Below are 19,760 nucleotides of genomic sequence, written 5' to 3'. Positions count from 1 at the left end.
ATACATAACAAGTATATAAAACCCCTGAACAAACGAGTTTACCTCCTTATGCTTAAGAGTATGGAAAAGGCTGGTAGATTCTAGAGGCTTCCCCTACTTAAAGACCAAATTCAGACAGGCAGTTAAGTGGGTCTAGAACTATTCTGAAGCGCCTTTTCCAAGCTTCTAAATAGGGTCTGGGCCAGAAGCTCGGTAAATAATTTGAACAAGCTAATTTTTCCTCCATTATTCTGTCTTAAAAAGTCTCACATTATTACATGTTTAAGACCTCTGGTGAACCCCATTAGAGATCACTGTTTTAAATTATTCCAGTTATATAAGGTTTGGCGTGTTGTTAAGAGTCTAAGTTAAGATGTTCCCAAAGTTTCTCTTAGTCTCTGTTTCCCCTAGCCCCACTTCTTGTGATCAGTCAAGTGTGACAAGATGCACACTGGTTTTCAAAAGACATAGTTAGAAATCAATTTAGATCTCAAGTCCTCATTTGTCAGGGAAGGCGCAGGTTTCTAAACATCTAGGGCCACAGCGAACAGCTGCCATGGAAACCTGCATGTAAGCCAAAAAAAAGTCAACGAACGGAACCAGGAGACAGCGGGTCAAGGAGCGGAGGGACAGAGAAAAGCAAAGGACGGCGGGCGCACTAACAGTACTCGAAGTGCGACGAAGAGAAAAAACCCCAGTCTGACAGGGTGACAGGAAGATTGAAACTAGAGTCAAACGCTCCCTCAGCTTCTCAGGCCTCGCCACCTCGCGCAGGCGTTCCACGAGCTCTTTGACCTCTTGCCCCACCCCCTTTCCTCCTCGGGCGCCCGCCAAACGGTCTTCCGGTATTGTAAAGACGGTTCCGGTTCACGGAGGTTCCCGGGCTTTGCGGTCCGCGCCCGGCCGGAAACCCCTTTGCCTAGCAGCCGGTTCCGGTTCGGTGAGTGGCGGCGGGAAACTGGGGGAGGGGTGAGGATGGAGGGAGACTGGGCCGGGAGGCTGTGTCGGACCGGGCCCGCTGGCCTCCGCTGGGCTGAGCGGAAGAGAGGACCGCGGTGGGGACCGTGCCCTTTCTTCCGCCCCGCCCCTCGGGACCACCTCCATTCCCCCCTGCTGTCCGGTGGCGGCTGTCTGGCCCGGGTCTGGTAGTTGGGCTTACTGAGGCCGCCCTTTCAGGCCTCCGTCTCCTGACCCGCGGAGAGGCCATCTCCATGCGGTCACAGCAGGGCCTTCTCTGCGCCCAACTCTACTTTCCCAAAGAGAAAAGGCCGGTTGGGATTCCCGGAGTTTCCCGCCAGAGCAGGGTCCTCTGGAAGGAGAGCTGTTTTCAACGAGGAAGTTCAGCTTTCGCTCCCACCTGCTTCACCTCTCTTCCTTGAAACCTGAATGCTGCTTCTCGACTACTGTGTCTCACGTAAACAATTCTCCAACTCTTTTACCCTGTGGTATTTCCCTGGGGTGTGATAGCGCTAGAGCCATCACCAGAGAGAAACGTCTGGACCCTTCTGCACAGGTTATGAGAAACCCCTTAACTGCCACAGTTTTCTTACCTGGCTCATCGCCTCTTGGTAATTGCCTTGAACCTTTTCTTCGTATACCCTAACGTGATCTTTCTGGATATATGCTGGGTTTCCCTTGTCTTGAGCTTGGTGATTTCTGTTTTATCAGTACCTCTACAGTTTTTCTGTTATCTTGTTGGCAATAACTTGCTCCTTTATCACTTTTAAGTCACACTTGTTAAAATTACTTAGATCATGTGGCATACATATTGTATTTGGAGTGATGGTGATTCTTGTAAAATTTTGTGTAGTTCTTTAATAGGCTATCAACTATTCGATGTAGGGTTTTCATTGTAATAGGAAATTCTGGATGAAGTAGAGCATGCCTAAGTGTTCTTCGTAAAGATAGTTTGTATTCGGGACTCTTGCTGAAATGTGGATTACTGCCTTTGAGGTTACAGTGACACCTGTAATAATAACCTGAACCTTCCAGTTAGACTACCTGCCCCCCAGTCCATTTTACAGAGCTTCATAACCTGATTTCAGTTAATTATCCACACCTCGAGAAAGTGGGTGTAGCCTCACTCATCTGGAGAGGGAGTGGATGAGTTTACAAACAGGTTCTGCCACTTGTGGCTAAGGTGAGGGAAGTTTTTTCTTCCACTGACTTCTTCTCCTACCAGTCATGCTAGTTTTGCTGTCTGTGAATACATCTGGCTTCCTCGCCTAGCCTGAAAACTTCTAAAGGGCAAAGGCCAGAGCTTCCTCATGTTTCTATCCCAGAACCCCACACTTAGTGTATGTGTGTAAGCAGTTACTGTTTAGAGGTGTAGAGTATTAAAGTGCTTAAGGTACTAATCCAACTGGGGGAGAGAGTACACATAAAAATACTATGATGAGGACCTGAACAAGTGTGAACTGTATCATAGGTATAGTTGTTTTCCAGAACTCAGAGTAGGGTCACTCACATGCTTACTTCCACTCGGTATCTTGGACCTGCATACAGGTAACTGTACAGGACTGTATTTTCTAGTCACATCATTAGTGCTCTAAACATTCATTTTTATAATCCTCTCTTCCAAAGCATACAGACTTACAAGTAATTTACTACTTTGTATTCTATTGCAGGAGATTTCCCTTTCACTTGGTGTTCAGCTGCTAACTTGATTCACATTAATAAGCAGCTGCTTAGTAACATTCTGTAAGTTAAATGAATGATGAATATTAGGGAGACATTATTAGAATTTTTTATATATATGTATGCGTATATATATTTTGAGACAGGGTTTCTCTGTGTAACCTTGGTTATCTTGAAACTCGCTCAGTAGACCAGGCTGACCTCAAACTCACAAGAGATCCACCTACTTTTGCCTCACACATGGCTGAGGTGAAAGGTGTGTGACTTTACCACCACTGAGCAACAAAGATTTTCTTAAAATAAAAAACTGTCATCCTTGCTTGAATTTGATGACACCTAAGGCTCCTTATTTAGGACTCGTAGAATCTTGATTTTTTTTTTCTTGTTTTTTAAAAATCTCTTCTTCCAACATCATTACTAAAGAAGGTAGAGGAAGCACACCGAAGAAGCAAGGTGTATTTGTAAAAAGGGATGAATAATCATTTACGTATACGAGCCAGACTAGATTACTCAAAGCTAGTTGGAGGTGATTTTTCAATTGCCCAGGTAAATCTTTGAGTGAATTTGTTTGAAGGATGTGAAACTGTGCTAAGCTTGAGTGTGTATTTGTTGAGGAATTCTTGAGTCCTTCCTTTTGCCCCATCTGTGTGATTTTATGCAAGTCAGTTAACTTTTTGAATTATTGAACTTCTAGCTTGTTTTCTCCTTCCACATCTCTAAAGTGAAAAAAAAAAATTAATTGGGATTATTCTACTGGATACCAGATTTTTTTTTTTCCTTCTGAGAGAGTATCTTAAGGGGTTGGGGATTTAGCTCAGTGGTAGAGCACTTGCCTAGCAAGCACAAGGCCCTGGGTTCGGTCCCCAGCTCCAGAAAAAAAAAAAAAAAAAAAAAAAGAGAGAGAGAGAGAGAGAGAGAGAGAGAGAGAGAGAGAGTATCTTGCTATATAATCCAAGTGGCCTCAAACTTGGAATCTTCCTATCTCCCAAGTTGTAGATACTAGACTTTTAAATTGGCATTTTGTTAAAAGATTTATTTATTATGTATGAATACACTGTAGCTGTCTTCATACATACCAGAAGAGGGCATCAGATCTCATATCAGATGGTTGTGAGCCACCATGTGGTTGCTGGGATTTGAACTCAGGACCTCTGGAAGAGCAGTCAGTGCTCCTAACTACTGAGCCATCTCTCCAGCCTGACTTCTTTTTAAGGTATGCAGAATAAACTAGTCACAATCAGAAAGTAACTTTGGTTGTTGGATTTTTTCCCCCACCTTAATCTGGACCCTAAAGAATGCTACCCTAATGCCCTACTGCAGGAGGTAAAGCTCAGTGGTTAAGAGGTGTCCTGCTCTTCGAAGACCTAGGTTCAGCTTCTCTCACACAGAGACTCACAGGCATCCATAGCTCCAGTTCCAGGGGATCTGAAGCCCTTTTTTAACCTCCACAAGCACTAGGTATGCACATGGTACACAGACACACATTTAGGCAAAATTCTCATACACATAAAAAAAGAAATTCTACCCCATTAAGGAAGAAAGGGGAAGAATAGCCTGGAGAAATTCTAGATAGAAGCTTAGAGATGTATTTGATCCAAAAGTCTAAGGCTGGATGACCTGTTGGGGATCCTCCTGGCCAGCCTGGATACTCTGCCCACTGCAGAGGCTCCCGCCCACATCTTTGTTACCGTGACTGTTAGAGTGACTGCTGACAGCACGTAGTCTTCTGGAATACTTCGAGGATTCAGAATGGCTGTTAATTTGACAATCACTCAGTCTCACAGTTTGCTCAGTTTCCTTAAATTTAAAAGGTGGATGGTTATGCAAATTAGGTAGTGCTAAGCAGTTAGGGTTTGAACTACTCCTAACCCTTTTCTGGGAAAATTCAGTATCTGCAACTTCACTTTTTGCAGTTTCAGTTACAGTCAAGTTTATTTAGAAAATAAATGAAAACTTCCAGGCATGGTGGTTGTGATGGTTTGCACATGCTTGGCCCTGGGAGTGGCCCTATTAGAAGGCACGACCATGTTGGAGTGGGTGTGTCACAGTGGGTGTGGGCTTTAAGACCCTCACCCTAGCTGCCTGGAAGTGAGTATTCTGCTAGCAGCTTTCAGGTGAAGATGTAGAACTCCTAGCTTCTTCTGCACCGTGCCTGCCTGGATGCTGCCATGTTCTTGACTTGATGATGATGGACTGAACCTGTAAGCCAGCCCCAATTAAACGTTGTCCTTGTAAGAGTTAGTCATTGCGTCTGTTCACAGCAGTAAAATCGTAGCTAAGACAGAAGTGGATTTGATAATCAAATACTCAGTCTCCTTAAACTGTGTCGTTAAAATCTGATGTATATAGTTATGCTAATTAAGTAGTTCTAAGCAGTTAGGGTTTTAACTACTCCCAACCCTTTTCTGGGGGAAATTCAGTATCTGCAATTCACTTTTACAGTTTCAGTTATAGTCAAGTTTGTTTAGAAAATAAATGAAAAACTTCAGGCATGGTGGTACACACTTTTTAATCCTAGGAGATGGGCATGCAGATCAAAGTCAGTCTACAGAGCAAGATCCAGGACAGTCGAGCTTAGGCAGTGAGGGAGTTGGAAAACAGAAAGCTGGTGATGATGTAATAGAACAAGGGGGCCATGTTCCAGCTCCTACAAGCAGCAGAACTCGGCAGCTTCAGCCATGTGGCTCTGGTTTTAGAGTCCAGAATAGAAGAAACTACTGGGACAAATAGGTGGTTAAATGGAGCTAAGAAATTAGTGATGATTAAGAAGAGACCAGCATCACTGAGGTGAAACCTGGGAAGTGTTTTCTGAGAGCACAAAGAAGCTGTGTTCCAGAGATGGCCAAGGTTGCACCTCATGCTTCAGCTGGATTTGGTAATGTGTAAGAGTCACCCAGGTGGTACTGGTTTTGAAGGCATGAAGGGGTCATGCGCTGAGGCTGGGCACTGTGAGAGGCCAGGGAAGGCCATTGGTGAAGGTGCAGCCTCAGTTGCAGTTGATGGCCCAGGACTGAAGGGGTCATGCAAAGGAGTTGAGGGTTGGCACCATGAAGAGAGCCTATGAGAGGCTATTGGTGAAGCCTAGTTGCAGCAGAAGACCCCAGTGGATTGGAGATGCCAGGACCATGGGATGACCACCAAGAACAGCAGCAGCAGTGGAGAGTGGATCAACCTGAGAGCTACAGAGGGCAGAGCTGGAGAAGTGACGCCAGCCCTGTGGAGGAGCCCAGAAGACCATGTGTGGATTCCTGACATTGAAACAAGAAACTGCCTCGGAGACCCCAAGATGTTGGAGATGCCAGAGCCTTGGGCTCTCTGCTGAGGAAAGCTGCTAACAGGGAGTGGAACCAGCGCAGGAGAAAGAAGTTTGTTGCAGTCAACAAAGATGAAAAAGGAGCTGGAGATCTGAAGACGGCTTTGCCATCAGACATGGAGACGCAGAGTTTGGAGTTTGCCCAGCTGGTTTCCTGTTTTTCTTTGAGGATTACAGTTAAGTGAGTGGATGAATCTCAGAAGAGACTTTGAACTTTGGACTTTAAACATTGTTGAGACTGCTATAGACTATGGGGGCTTTTGAAGTTGGACTAAATATATTTTTGCCTTATGCTGTATTTAGTTATGGCCCCCATAGACTTCTGTGTTTGAACAAGGTTATGGGGGCCAGGGAGTGGAATGTGATGGTTTGTATATCCTTGGCCCAGGGAGTGGCACTATTAGTGTGGTCCTGTTGGAGTAGGTGTGTCACAGTGAGTGTGGGCTTTAAGACCCTCGTCCTAGCTGCTTGGAAACTAGTATTCTGCTAGCAGCCTTCAGATGAAGATGTAAAACTCTCAGCTCCTCCTGCACCATGCCTGCCTGGATGCTGCCATGTTCTTGACTTGATGATAATGGACCGAACCTCTGAACCTGTAAGCCAGCCTAATTAAATGTTGTCCTTTATAAGATTTGCCTTAGTTTCGGTGTCTGTTCACAGCAGTAAGACCCTAAGACATTCTGTTTTTACTACTGTTGTTAATCTCTTGTTCTAATTTATGAATTAGATTTTATATATGTGTTGTGGTTTGCCCTGAGTTATCTGTACTTTGATGCTAATTCCACTGCCCCAAGGACAACTGCCTAGTCACATACTCAGGAATCAGGTGACTTCACCAGAACCTTCTCCCCATTGAATTTGTAAAGTACAGTTGAGGGGCAGGTAAAGCATAGAAGGAGGCCTGTCATTGGAGGAGAAGGAAGGATGGGTGGGGAGAGAAGTTTCAAGGAAGAGAAGGAGACTGGAATGGAAAGGAAGAGACAGGAGGGAGAAGGGAGAAGCTGTGGCAGGACAATGGAGGCTGATGTTAAGATTCCACTGTGTAGGGCTGGAGAGATGGCTCAGCGGTTAAGAGCACTGACTGCTCTTCCAGAGGTCCTGAGTTCAATTCCCTGCAACCACATGGTGGCTCACAACCATCTGTGGTGAGATATGGTGCCCTCTTCTAGCCTGCAGCCACATATGTAGGCAGAATGCTGTACGTAAAATAAATAAATAAATCTTTTTAAAAAAGATTCCGCTGTGTATTTACAGGTTGTTATTAATGTTCTTAAGGGATGGATGGTACTGGGCTTTGTATGTTTAGGTGGGGCACTGCGGTGCGGGACCTAGCGGGGTAGAAAGTACTTTTTTTTTTAATTTTTTATATTTTTACAACAACGTGCGCGCGCGCGCGCGTGTGTGTGTATTATGCATGTATAGGAAATGTGCCTCTGTGTGTGTGTGTGTGTGTGTGTATTATGCATGTATAGGAAATGTGCCTCTGTGTGTGTGTTTGTGTATGTGTGTGTGTGTGTGTGTATTATGCATGTATAGGAAATGTGCCTGTGTGTGTGTGTGTGTGTGTGTGTGTGTATTATGCATGTATAGGAAATGTGCCTCTGTGTGTGTGTGTGTGTGTGTGTGTGTGTATGTGTGTGTATTATGCATGTATAGGAAATGTGCCTCTGTGTGTGTGTGTGTGTGTGTGTGTGTGTGTGTGTATTATGCATGTATAGGAAATGTGCCTCTGTGTGTGTGTGTGTGTGTGTATTATGCATGTATAGGAAATGTGCCTCTGTGTATGTGTGTGTGTGTGTGTGTGTGTATTATGCATGTATAGGAAATGTGCCTGTGTGTGTGTGTATTATGCACGTATAGGAAATGTGCCTGTGTGTATAATTCAGTACCACTTGTAGTTTTGGACATATACTGGAAGCCTTGGAACATATATCCTATACGAGGGGAACTTCTATGCAGATAAAGCCTTGGTTTAAGCAGGTTAAATTTGGTATGGTTGATTGGTTTGGCACTAAGGATTGGTTGCATAAAGGACCTTGTACATGCTATACAAGGGAGCTGTATTCCAACCCTTTTCAGAGGTTGGTGAATAATGTTGAGTGGAGAGTGCTTTGTACAACTGAAAGTATTCCTTGATTTGTACCCAGTAAATTTGTAGGATTTTGTTTATCCATTGTATAAAGTTTATGGAAGACAAATCTTAGGGTCACAAAGTCTATCACTTGCTTAAAAAAATGATTTAGGATGAGTTAATAAAAACCTTGGCGGATTGGGGAGAATTTCTTGTTGTGATTTTATCGAAGTCACTAACTGATTTATATGCACATGATTCTGTTTCCTGGGGTTGGCTCACTTGACATGGTTCTTACTTTGATGGTCTGTGATTGTCTGGGTTACCTGTGGCTGCTGTTGAGTGTGGTATAGTTTGCAGCAGTGTTTGTGAGTACCTCAGGCCATTTTGTTTTTGTTTTTTTTTTTAACTCTTTTTCTCAGCAAGTCAATGGCCTTCACCATTTTTCTCCACTCAGTACATAAAGGTCACTTTTGTGCAAGCCCCTGTTGTATAATACTCAAGCTATATACTTCACTGTGTAATCTTCATGTTTTCTGTCTTCTTTTATAGGATTTTGTATCTTTACTACAGTCAGTGATGTGAAAAGACCTGAAATGGGTAAGACTACTAACTAAATTAGTCAGTCCGTCCTTTACACAGTGATTAGTTAGGTGAGAGAAAGAGTGCGCTCCCACTGTTTGCTCTGTTTGTGTCGTTGTGCATAGTAATAATATTACAGGTCCTTAGTCCTAATGAGATAGCCCTGTATGCTCCATTTTTCCTTTGGTTCATACCTTATCTACAAAACCATTGAAGGTCGTTTCCTTACTCACTGAGTGTGCACTGCAGTGTTTGTTATGCTTACTATCTAGTCTGAGACTGAGTGTAATCTATATTCATTTCATCGTTTCAACCATCTGCAAGAGTACCTAATAGTACAAAATGTACATAATAGTACAAAATGTACACAGTCAACAAGAAAGTGAGATACAGGTTAAGAAACCTGCTCGGAGTCATACACTCTATCCAGCAGAGTTCCAGTCCTTATTCTTCAGTTCTGTGTCGCACCGCCTCCTGTAGGAGAAATAATTTGAGTAAGGTAAATATTTTATTTGCTGTAGCTAATGATAATGAAACTTTGCAATGGGAACATCCCTACTGTCTCATTCACAGTATTTTCTGTCTGCAAAAGGAGACAGAAATAGCAGCCAGTTTAGGAATAAATTGAAATGGCTAAACAGGAAGACTAATGTCCATGCTACTTTTCAGTTGCCGTTAGCAGCTGTTTCCACTTTTGCCCCCGCCATCATGGTGTACTCTCCCCCTCTCCTTATTCATTTCCCCTTCCTCAATGCTGTTGTCAGTGTAAGTCACTTGAGCTCTCTTCACTCTCTTCTGCTCCTGTTTATCGAATTTATGGTAAGATGTTTCCAAAGTAAAAGTCTGCCAGGACACTATAGTCACTGATGACTCTGAGATCAATACAAATACATTCTTACCTTTTTACAGAAAAAACAGTTCAGCGAATTAAGGTCTTTTGTTTGTTTTGTTTTAAAGAATGGTTGGTATTTGGGGGGAGGGTGCATACACCTGTATGTGCAGGTACGCTTGCCTATGCGAATGTGTACAGGCCTAAAGAAGATTTTGAATATCCTGTCTGCCTTATTTCTTCAAGACAATGACTTCTGTGAATTGGAAGCTTACTGCTTTTGCCAGGTTAGCAGTCTGGCCAGCAAGCTCCCAGGATCTGCCTGTGTTTACTCCACAGTGCTGGGGCTACAGGCAAACACTGCTGTCTCCAACTTTGTATGGGCGCTAGGGTTGCAGACCAAGTACAGCAAGGGCCTCTACCCATTGAGCCATCTCCCCAGCTCCTGAGTTAAACTTTAAAGCACCTTTTTTTGTGTTAAGATAGAAAGTAAACCAGTGTAAACCATGTTTCTGCATGGTGGTGTAACCCCCTCCTTCCTTCTTTAAGTGACAGGCTTCGTGTTGTCCATGTTAATTCCAAACTCATAGGACAGATAACCAGAATTCTACCTTTGCTTTTCCAGTAGCTGCCTCTTCCAGAGCATGCCTTTTTACCCACCATCCTAATTTTTTTAATACTAAATTTCCTGTACTTAAGACATTAAAAGTTCTCTTTGGGGGTTGGGGATTTAGCTCAGTGGTAGAGCGCTTGCCTAGCAAGCGCAAGGCCCTGGGTTCGGTCCTCAGCTCCGGGGGCCGGGGGGAGTTCTCTTTGGGGAATATTTCATTGTTTTAAAAACAAACTATAAAACAGGCTGCTTTTATTCCTGCGTAGGTTTTGAGCTGCTTGTTAGATGATCTCAGTCAATTCTGAATAGACCGCTGTCTTCACATGCTATGAAGGAGGGGTTTTGTTTGTGTATATAGTTCTTCTTTGAGAACAGTTTTTTAGGTGAAGGTGTTGTTGACGGACTGTGTCCTGATCTAATGTGGTCTCTCTCCCTAGAGGACACTGCCGACGGGGTGAAGATGGACGCTGGGGAGGTGACCTTAGTGAACCACAGCTCCGCCTTCAGAGCCCACCTCCTGCCACACTCAGGCTTTCCAGAGGACCAGCTTGCACTTTCTGACCAGCAGGTTGGAACCATTCCTTCCCTTTAATCAATTGTTTTCCTCATTATAAATATTTGATGCAGTTTGAACTCCACACTAAAAACTCTAAGCACGTGAACGTTTGACGATAATTTTAATGTTGGATTTCTGCTTGAGTTAAGAATATGAATTAAGAATATTTTTGTTGGGCTGGAGGGATGGCTCAGCGGTTAAGAGCACTGACTGCTCTTCCAGAGGTCCTGAGTTCAATTCCCAGCAACCACATGGTGGCTCACATCCATCTGTAATGGGATCCGATGCCCTCTTCTGGTGTCTGAAGACAGTAACAGTGAACTCACATACATAAAATAAATAAATCTTTTGAAAAAAGAATGTTGTTTCTCTGTGTAGCCTTGGCTATCCTAAAACTAGCTCTGGACCAGACCAGCCTGGTACTCAGAGAGCCACCTGGTTCTGCCTCCCTACCGCTGGGAGTAAATGTGTGCTGCCCCTGCCCGGCAAGAGTCATATTTTTTACAAAGGTCTTCACTGTTACTTTGAAGATCCTACTGTTGAAACCCAGATCTCTGTTCTTTTAAACTGGGTACTGAGCATAGCTTGAGGGAGAGGAGTGAATGTATAGCCGTTCTGAGCTTGCTGTGACTTAGGCATTGCTTGAGAGCCGGGGATGATGCGGAATCTGACCATCTACCACGGGAACAGAAGCCATATGGTAAAAGCATTCCTTCTGCCACACAGAAGGGCCTTGGTTTGGTCCCTGAGACCCACATAGCAGAAGAGCGGACTCCTTTAAGTTGTCTTCTGACCTCCTTGTTCATGCCATGGGCGGGGGGGCAATAATCTATTAATTTTTGTAATTAAAACAAAGCAGGTACTCTAGTTTGAATGAGAGGGTTTGTCATAGCAGGTGGGACACTCGTCCCCCACATCCTCAGGTGTCACAAGCTTACAGCTTGCACTTGGACTGAGACTGTAACAGCTCTCCCCACGAAAATTACTCTTGAGGTCCTCAGAAGCAAAACCTAGTTGACTTCTCCGCTTCTGTAACCTTATAACTCATGGTCGGCTAGAACATAGAGAATGCAGATGCACCGTCCAGTGAGCGTCCTTTACACTGGAGAGCAGGTCATCATTTCCAACTTTCCCCTTAAATCCCAGTAATTCTCTCAAATTGGTTTTTCTTGTTAGTGTGCAGCTTATTTATAATGTAACAGATATTTACATGTTATATCGAGTTGCACAGTTATCATAGTCCTGTTTAATGATGTTTTTCTTAATGTAATCTTATTCTCTTTAATTGTCAAAAATATGATTTAAGAAGACAACCTTCTGTTTCTAGATCCTGCCTTTCAGGCAGGGGACTCTACACCGAGCTTTCACGGGTTCTACAAGCAGTGCAGCCTATAACCCAGACTATCACTCAGGTATGGCTCCTTGCTTGTACTCAATCACCGCGTGCCCTCATTTCTTCATAGCAAATACGTTGTGTTTACCATCTAGAGTGCAAGCGTTCTCAGGGACCGGGACATGACTCAGCACTGGAGCACTTAGCCTGGTGCTCAAAGCCCTGGGTTTCCTCCTTATACTGTCAAAAGAAAAGGTGAAAGCTCTGTCAGAAGCAGCGTGACATTCTCCCGCTCACACATCCTGTTATAAGGTGTTTGTGTGTATGTATTTAGTCGCTACAATAGTTTGGATTTAATGTCGATCAAGTGTTCATCCTTGGGTGGGAGATTGTTTGGAATCTGTCCTCCAGGTCTACTGTCCCATTACAGAAAATACACAGCTTTGCTCTGCTTTGTCTCTGGTTTGCTGTGTGCATGTAGTACAAAGGATGTTTGTTCATATTGATTTAAACCACACAGCTAACTTATATCTGTTCTTGAAACAGTTAAACCTGAAAATGTCTTTCTGCCCAAGTCTGTTTCTCCTTCTGGGCAGGAAGTAGTAACTACATGTTTCTGTGTAGCGCCTGCCACAGCCGTATGCTTGTGTAGTCAAGGACTTTGCTATTCAACCTGTGATCTGTGACAGAAGTCAGCATTCTCGAGGTGACCCATCCCTGGCTGGCTGGCCGCCTTATCTAACCCTTCCTACGGTGTAGACTGCTGACAGTATTCTGCCTGTCACTTGGGAAACTAAGAATCTGCCCATTCTTCTCTGAGCATGACAACTCAGGAAGACTACAGTGATCTTCCAGGTCTTTTCACTCAGCATTACTTAAAATCTCATTTTGCCACAAATATGGGAGTAAAAGGTATACTTTAGAGCCTGTCTACGTGAGATTTTTTTTTGTAAGGATAAGCTTATGATAAATATGAAATAAATATGCACATAATAATCATTATTATTTGGCTTCCTCAGGATTCTTTGTCAGCAAGATGAGATCTCCTCCCCTAAAAAGACGTTAGTATGATGTTCTTTTAGACATATATTATATTTAAATGTGCATTATTTAGGTGGGTGGTACTATACCCCGGGCACTAGATTTCCCCTCAGGATGCACAGTGGCCTCTACATAGTATGTGTCAATAATTTCAATGATCAAAGAACTGAGAAAGTAACTCTTTAGTCGTTATTGAAAAGGCCTTTTGGGAACAAAGAAATCTGGTATGATAGCTCATAATTAAATCTCCAAAAAAGATGATTGTGGAATTAATAAATCAAATCATTAATATTTCCATTTGGATCGTGCTGTACTTGCTTGTTATTTCATATACTAGTTTACTATTGGATCGAACCATTCCACTGTGTTTTAAATGACTGCTCTATAAAAAACAGTTGTATAGACGATTAGACCTAAATCCCCTTGACTAAAAACCAAATATTATTTACCTCCATCCTCTTTGGCCTCTTGTGATTTTTATCTCTCTCTATTCATACACATTATATAATTTGACACATAAAATCTTTGTAACTTAAAGTTTGTACTTTTTGTTTTCTGTTAGTTCACAAGTTCTTATGCTTATTGTTTTCTGTTAATTTTTAATCTGTGGCACTGTTATGCACAGCCATAGTCCCTTATATGTAGTTTCAGACTCCACAAAGCTGTAAAAACCTGTATTTTAGATTTGACATTACAGCCAATGTGAGCTAACATGGAGAGGTTTCTGTTGGGCGTCACTTACCCCTGTAAATGTAAGTGCACAGTTGCTTTGCTGCATGTACCAATGCTTGTTCTAGAGCGCTGCTCCACATTGTGCTGGCCAGGGTTTTACAGAGTAGCAGGTTATCTGGCCGAAATCTCCAGTCTGTGACTCTGAAGGACAGGCTGTGGGATTTGTGCCTTAGTTGTGTCACCATTGTGTTTCCTAGGGCATAAGTCCATTATACCTTTGTTGGTTGTTAATAATGCCTCTTACAAGCATTCATACAGTTTTTCTCTTTAATTTTAATTGAACCTTAATATTGACAGAGATATATTTGAGGTCACTCAGATCCTCATGTTCTTGGATGTAGTAATATTTGACTAGGTTCTTGTCTTTTTCTAATTAGTCACAAATTGTTGTGATTTACACTTTTCCTGTGTTTGTCATCATACCACAAGTTAATCCTCATACCAAAAGTTTTTCACTAAAGTTTATCTCCCACTTGAATTTATGACCTTTTTACGAAAATAAAAATATTTTATAATAGTTTCGTATACACGAGAAAAAGAGCAGTGAATAGTGACATCGTGCTGATGGAAGTGTGCTGCAGTATCTGTTAGAGCCATCCTGTGTGCTCTCTGCCGCTTGAAACAGCATTCAGATCTGTTTAGCTCAGTGGTTCTCAACCTTCCTCACACTATGACCCTTTAACACAGTTCCTCAGGTTGTGATGACCACAAACTATAAGATTATTTCCGTTGCTTCATTTTTGCTACTGTTATGAATTATAATGTAGCTATCTGATACATAGAATATTTGACCCCAAAGGGGTCCCAACCCACAGGTTGAGAACTGATCAAATTTCATCAAGTTATTGATTAAACAAGTTATGACATGCCATGGACTTTACAAGCAGAATTTTACGTCTAACATGCATACACAGGACCCATGGTTTGATCCCCAGCACCAGACAAAAGCAAAGCTACCTTTACCACACACCTTAGAACCTTTTCCTTTGCCGCCCATTCCAGTTCATTCCAGCTGCACAGCGCCCTGCTGATGGAGCTAGGTGTGGGTCTCTTGGTATCTGCCATAGTCTTCTAATCAGGGCACTGCTGGTGATTGCTGCTGCTTTGCCATGCTCTTGTCTTCCATGAGGAAATGAAAATGGAAGAGTCCAAACTGTAGAATCTGTTGGACTGTCTCTCTGAATAACGCCATTCAAAACTGTTTCTCATAAAGGAAGTTACTTCCAAGCATAACTGCAGTACATTCCTTTAGTTGCCAGCCTTAGCCGAGCACAGTGGGAGAAATTTAAAGTGTTCTTAATCCTGAAGAGCAACAAAAAAGTTGATTGACATGAAAGGAGTTTTCTAGTGCTATAAATTTATCAATATCTTTGGAAGGTATGTTCGGTTAGGTTATTAAGCTAACACATGGTAGGTTGTTTGTTTAATGTGCTGTTACTATAGTAACTAATCTATCCCAATGTTAAGAGGAGAGGTAATGGGTCACTTTCACAGTGAATGATTATCTGACACACTATCCTTTACTTTTTAGAAGGAGCTGAGGGGACCAAAGAGCCTCTGAGTAGCGGGAGCTCACTTGGTTTTAGTTTTATTATGTTCAGAAAAGTGCTGCCTGTTTCTGCAGGAAACTTGCAGAGAAAGGCACTCAGTCATTTCATCCTTAGACCATAACCACAGTTACATTTTCAGGCTATTCTAGTTTTGTATGCATGTATGAGCACATGATAAATTACTTGGTTTCTGGCTTTGTAACTCTTAATTTCTTAGTGATGGCAAAATAGCAGGTTAAATTTTACAGGTAACAAAAGATTTGCAGCCTCTTATTAGTCCCTTACTCCCACCAGCAATTAGAGGATTGCAATTAGAGTGATGTCCTCGGCTGGGGATAGAGCCCCCTGACTGAGCACTGCGCTTCCCTAGCCCTGTAAGCTGAAGCCTCACTATTGCTCCTGGGAGGCTGTTCTGACGTAGCCTAGATCTCACATTTCACATCTATCAAGCTAATTTGTATTTTTAACAGATTTCCTCCTCAAATAAACGATTTTAGTTAGATCGTTTAGCAAGCAGTGCGAAAGGCACTTCTACTGTTACAGCTTTGCATTTAGTATCCGTTGTTTTCTGGGTTTCTTACCGAGACGCCTGTTCAGGAGCCTTGTGTCCTTAGATGTTAAAGCCCACTTACTACTGTAGAGGAGGAACGTTCTAGTTGATTTCCGAAGTGAATTTGCTTATTTTGTCAGCCTGAGTTACTACACTGCCATGACTCTTGATACTAACAGGACTGTGGATTGCTCCTTCTCCCCCTTACGTTTACCCATGTACGTTTACCCCTTACGTTTCCTGATGTACGTACAGAGCCTTCTCTTTGAAGGCTGTTTTATTTGGGTAGAGTACTAAAAGACAAACAGGCATATGCATGCATATGTGTGTGCGTTTGTTGAGATAATCTTACTGTAGCCAAAGCTGACCTTAAGCTCATGATTGTCCTGCCTCTGCTTCACAAGTCCTGGGATTACAGGTGTGTATCACCATACCCACACTTAAATACTTTAGATAACATAAATGCATTCTATTGTTCAAAGTCCTGTGTTAATGTTCTTGGAAAGGAGAGCTTCAGAATAGTGTTAGCATAAGACAAATTCTGAGATTAGAGAATTATCAGTTTTACTTTTTCCGCTGATGCTCCCTAGAATTCGATAGCCTAATGTTTGAAATTATTTTGCGGGAGTGGGTTTAACTTATCTGGTCCTCCTGATAGAGAAAGGAAGGCATAGGAATTATTCTACTCGTAGCTGAAACTTTGAAGAGGTTTTTGTCATTCCAGTTTATAATCTAGAGTTCATAAAGTTAAAATAATAAATAATCCTCAGTCTGACTGTGGTAGCAACCGCTAGAGCACTGACGATCTATGTAATGATTGCGGCTTTAAGAAACGGAAGGTCGTACTAGAGCCAGAGGTCTACCGTGGGTCATTCCTGCTGTAAGCCAGCCAGGGAGCAGCAGTTAGGTTTTCTGTACTCTGAGTCTGAGTCTAGAGCATGGCAGTTACAGGAAGGATGTGACGCCGGCTGCTTACTGAGCTAACTGTTGTTCATTTGAATTACAATCTCCTCGGCCCTCCACTTGCTGTCTTACTGGTCTGGCCTACCTTCTTTCAGGCCCAGGCCTGGGAGTGCTTGCAAGATATAGTTGGGGTAAAATGTTGACTTTTGGTGGACACCACGGAGTCACATTGATGCAGATAAGGCACATGACTGTGGCAGGATTCAGCTTCTTCGTCACTTTTCAGGTTAGTATGGCTGAATCGATCATAGTTTGTAGATGTCCCTTACTGCACATTGATCGGCAGTTGAGACTGGGATCTTTCTCCATGAGAGGCATGGTGATAGGCTGCGTTACTTTGGAATGCAATGGTGGAACATGGCTGCAATCATAAAAAGGCCCACATCTAGTGATTTGTTCAACTTATTGAAACTTTGATTTTCTTTTAGATAACCCTTCCTCAGACAGTTTCCTTGGCTCAGGTGACATAAGAACCTTTGGTCAAAGTGCAAATGGACAATGGAGAAACTCCACTCCAGCATCAGGATCAGCATTACAAAAACCAAGAAATAGCCGAAGTCTTTACCTCGAAACCCGGAAGACCTCAAGGTTAGTTTTGGTCTACCTACTCCTCAAACCCTCCCTCAGACACAAGGGGAAAATGGCTGCAAGATAGACTTTACATTAGAATTTTCAATGAGAGTACCATTTTAGGGCTTTAAACCATCGCAATTTGTACAAATATTTCCTTTGTGCTAAATTTGGGTGATAGCAGAATCTTCTTTTTTTTTTTTTTTACATTCTTTTTTTTTTTTTTTTATTAACTTGAGTATTTCTCATATACATTTCGAGTGTTATTCCCTTTCCCGGTTTCCGGGCAAACATCCCCCTCCCCCCATAGCAGAATCTTCTAAATGATAAGACGGGACACTTCTGAAGGAAACCCTGATAGCATGTCAGTGTCTTAGGACTTAGTTCAAGCAGTCAGTGCAAAGTCTGCAGGGAAACGCAGGTTGATGTCTGCAGCTGGAGTGACAAAGAACTTGGCACGTTTTTATTATTATTTTATTTCATTTTATTCAATTTATGTATTTTTATTTCATGTTCGTTGGTGTTTTGCCTACATGTATGTCTGCGTGAAGATGTAGAATCCTCTGGAACCGAGTTACAGACAGTTGGTGAGTTGTCATGTGGGTGCTGGGAACTGAAGGGCAGGCAGCACTTACCGGCTGAGCCGTCTCTCTAGCCCATACTCAGCCATTGTGGCCTTCACATGCCCTTCCTAAAGCAGAGCCGATCAGTCAGAGCCCAGCCTCCTGTAACTTAGAAAGTCAGGGTGTGGAGTGCTTTATCTCCATTCATGAGTACCACCCGTTACCCGGCCATGCTTACACTGGTTATTAAAGACAAATACCTCAGAAAACCTTCACTATTTTTAAATTTTTGACAGTGTTGGGAAATCAAATCCAGGAAATTGGGCACTCTAGGCTGTGTCAATGGCCTGTCGGCCTATTTTTAATTTTTAATTTTTTGAGATAAGTTCTCATTTGGCCCACCCTGGACTCAAACTTAATATGTAGCTAAAGATGACCTTGATCCTCCTGCCTCTAACACCTAGGTCCTGAAATTACAGACATGTACAACCATGCCTGACTCCCAACATATATATATATAAAGTTTTTTCTTAATAACTTCTTAAATTCTCTATATGTATTTGAGGAATATAAGGTCATTTGTTTCCTCATTAGACAAATTTCCTAATACTGATTAAAACCAACAGAATGGCCTTTATCTACTTGAAGATCAGCGCATGGGCTGTGGGGGTGTCTGTCTGCCATGGTTCCCAGGGTCATTTAGTCCTAAGTGCATTCACACTGCAGACGTGGAAAGGCTAACATAGGTGAGGGAGCCTGGGCAGGACCCATGAGCCTTCTCCCGTTTCCTCTCAGCTGCTCCGTCTCTCTTCCGTCTGTCTTTCCTGTGGGTAGCAGCGCTTGTGTACTTGCACGCCATGCAAAACATGATTTTTTTGTCTTCCCTGAAGACATTCATGCATTATTTAGCAAATAGCTTTTTTAAATTGATAATACTATATGTTTATATGAAATTATTATAGAAAAAAATCCTTTTAAAAAAATATAGATAAAAATAAAACATCACATTTCTACCAACCTGAGCACAAGTCTTATAAAAATCTTTTAAGTATTGTTGGTGCCTTTATATCGTTTTTTTCAAAGACTAGTTCATACTATACGTACATTTTAAAATTATTAATTTACTATTAGCATGTGGTATATATGTATGTATCTAGCTGTGTGTGCCATGGCAGCCATACGGACAGCTTTGGAGTTGATACCTTCCACCTTTACTTGGGTTCCAGGGGTCATTAGGTCAGCAGGCTTGTGTAGCAGCCCCTCTACTAAGACTGCTCTTCTGTCCACGGCTTCTTTAGTGCCCTTATATCTCACTGACAGACTGATCCCATGTAGTACCCCACTGTGTCCTGTCAGTCATTCCCGTAGGTTTCTTGCAGTCTTGAAGGGCTGGGGGTTTGGAGGCAGGGCTGGTTGGTGGCTTGTAACTTTTTCCTGTGGAGTTGCCCTTTGGATTTGATAGTTGCCCTTCTTCATGGGATCATTGCTTAAGTCTCCACGCGTTGTGCTTTTTGTAAGGTAATTTTCTGACTCAAGGACATAATGATATTTTGGTATATCACACTAGAAAACAAGCCCTGTCTTATTCTGCTTAGTGGTCAGTGATGGTAGGTTGAGTCTGCACAAGAGAGTTCAGAGTCTGGTCCCCGACTGAACAGTAGAGCTTTCCCTTTGTGATCTGAATATAATCTGAGTGTGATTACTTTGGCTTTATATGCATGAAAGTTTCACTGAAACTAATCCCTTAATAATTATTGATTTCAATTGGTAATCCTTATCTAAAGATTCTTAAAGTTAATGAAACTTTTAGTTGGCGTTCCGTTTTTCTCATAAGGTCAGGCTGTTTGATTACTCTGAAGTGTATAATCTATTGTGGGAAAG

The 19,760-nt window shown here is 42.5% G+C and overlaps 2 protein-coding genes across 26 annotated transcripts in view; one reads left to right on the top strand and one right to left on the bottom strand.

The window, feature by feature from the left end:
• Pfkm (phosphofructokinase, muscle) overlaps positions 1-813 on the bottom strand; it is a 37,567-nt gene extending 36,754 nt beyond the window's left edge. The window contains exon 1 of one of the 4 annotated variants that reach the window (XM_063264219.1): positions 745-813. The gene's annotated coding sequence lies outside the window, so the exon portion shown is untranslated. Of the gene's footprint in view, positions 1-42 lie in introns of all 4 variants that reach the window. The other 3 variants (XM_039079863.2, XM_063264220.1, XM_063264218.1) reach the window with 3 other exon arrangements.
• Senp1 (SUMO specific peptidase 1) overlaps positions 1-19,760 on the top strand; it is a 63,590-nt gene that overhangs the window by 4,330 nt on the left and 39,500 nt on the right. For 3 of the 22 annotated variants that reach the window (XR_005487405.2, XM_017595316.3, XM_039080361.2), the window contains exons 1-7: positions 1,416-1,547; positions 8,553-8,600; positions 10,459-10,589; positions 11,905-11,989; positions 12,930-12,971; positions 17,175-17,334; positions 17,868-17,903. Coding sequence is in view for 19 of the 22 variants with exons in the window: in XM_017595316.3 (XP_017450805.1) it covers positions 1,496-1,547; positions 8,553-8,600; positions 10,459-10,589; positions 11,905-11,989; positions 12,930-12,971; positions 17,175-17,334; positions 17,868-17,903 (554 nt within the window). In the remaining 3 variants the exon portion in view is untranslated. Of the gene's footprint in view, positions 1-788; positions 920-1,256; positions 1,548-8,552; positions 8,601-10,458; positions 10,590-11,904; positions 11,990-12,929; positions 12,972-16,841; positions 16,973-17,174; positions 17,335-17,867; positions 17,904-19,760 lie in introns of those variants that run through there. The other 19 variants (XM_039080358.2, XM_039080359.1, XM_008765850.4 and 16 more) reach the window with 15 other exon arrangements.

The sequence above is a fragment of the Rattus norvegicus genome, chromosome 7 (genome assembly GCF_036323735.1).
Source record: "Rattus norvegicus strain BN/NHsdMcwi chromosome 7, GRCr8, whole genome shotgun sequence".
Classification (NCBI taxonomy): Eukaryota; Metazoa; Chordata; class Mammalia; order Rodentia; family Muridae; genus Rattus; species Rattus norvegicus.
The sequence above is the reverse complement of the archived record's forward strand: the minus strand, read 5'-3'. Positions and strand labels throughout refer to the sequence as shown.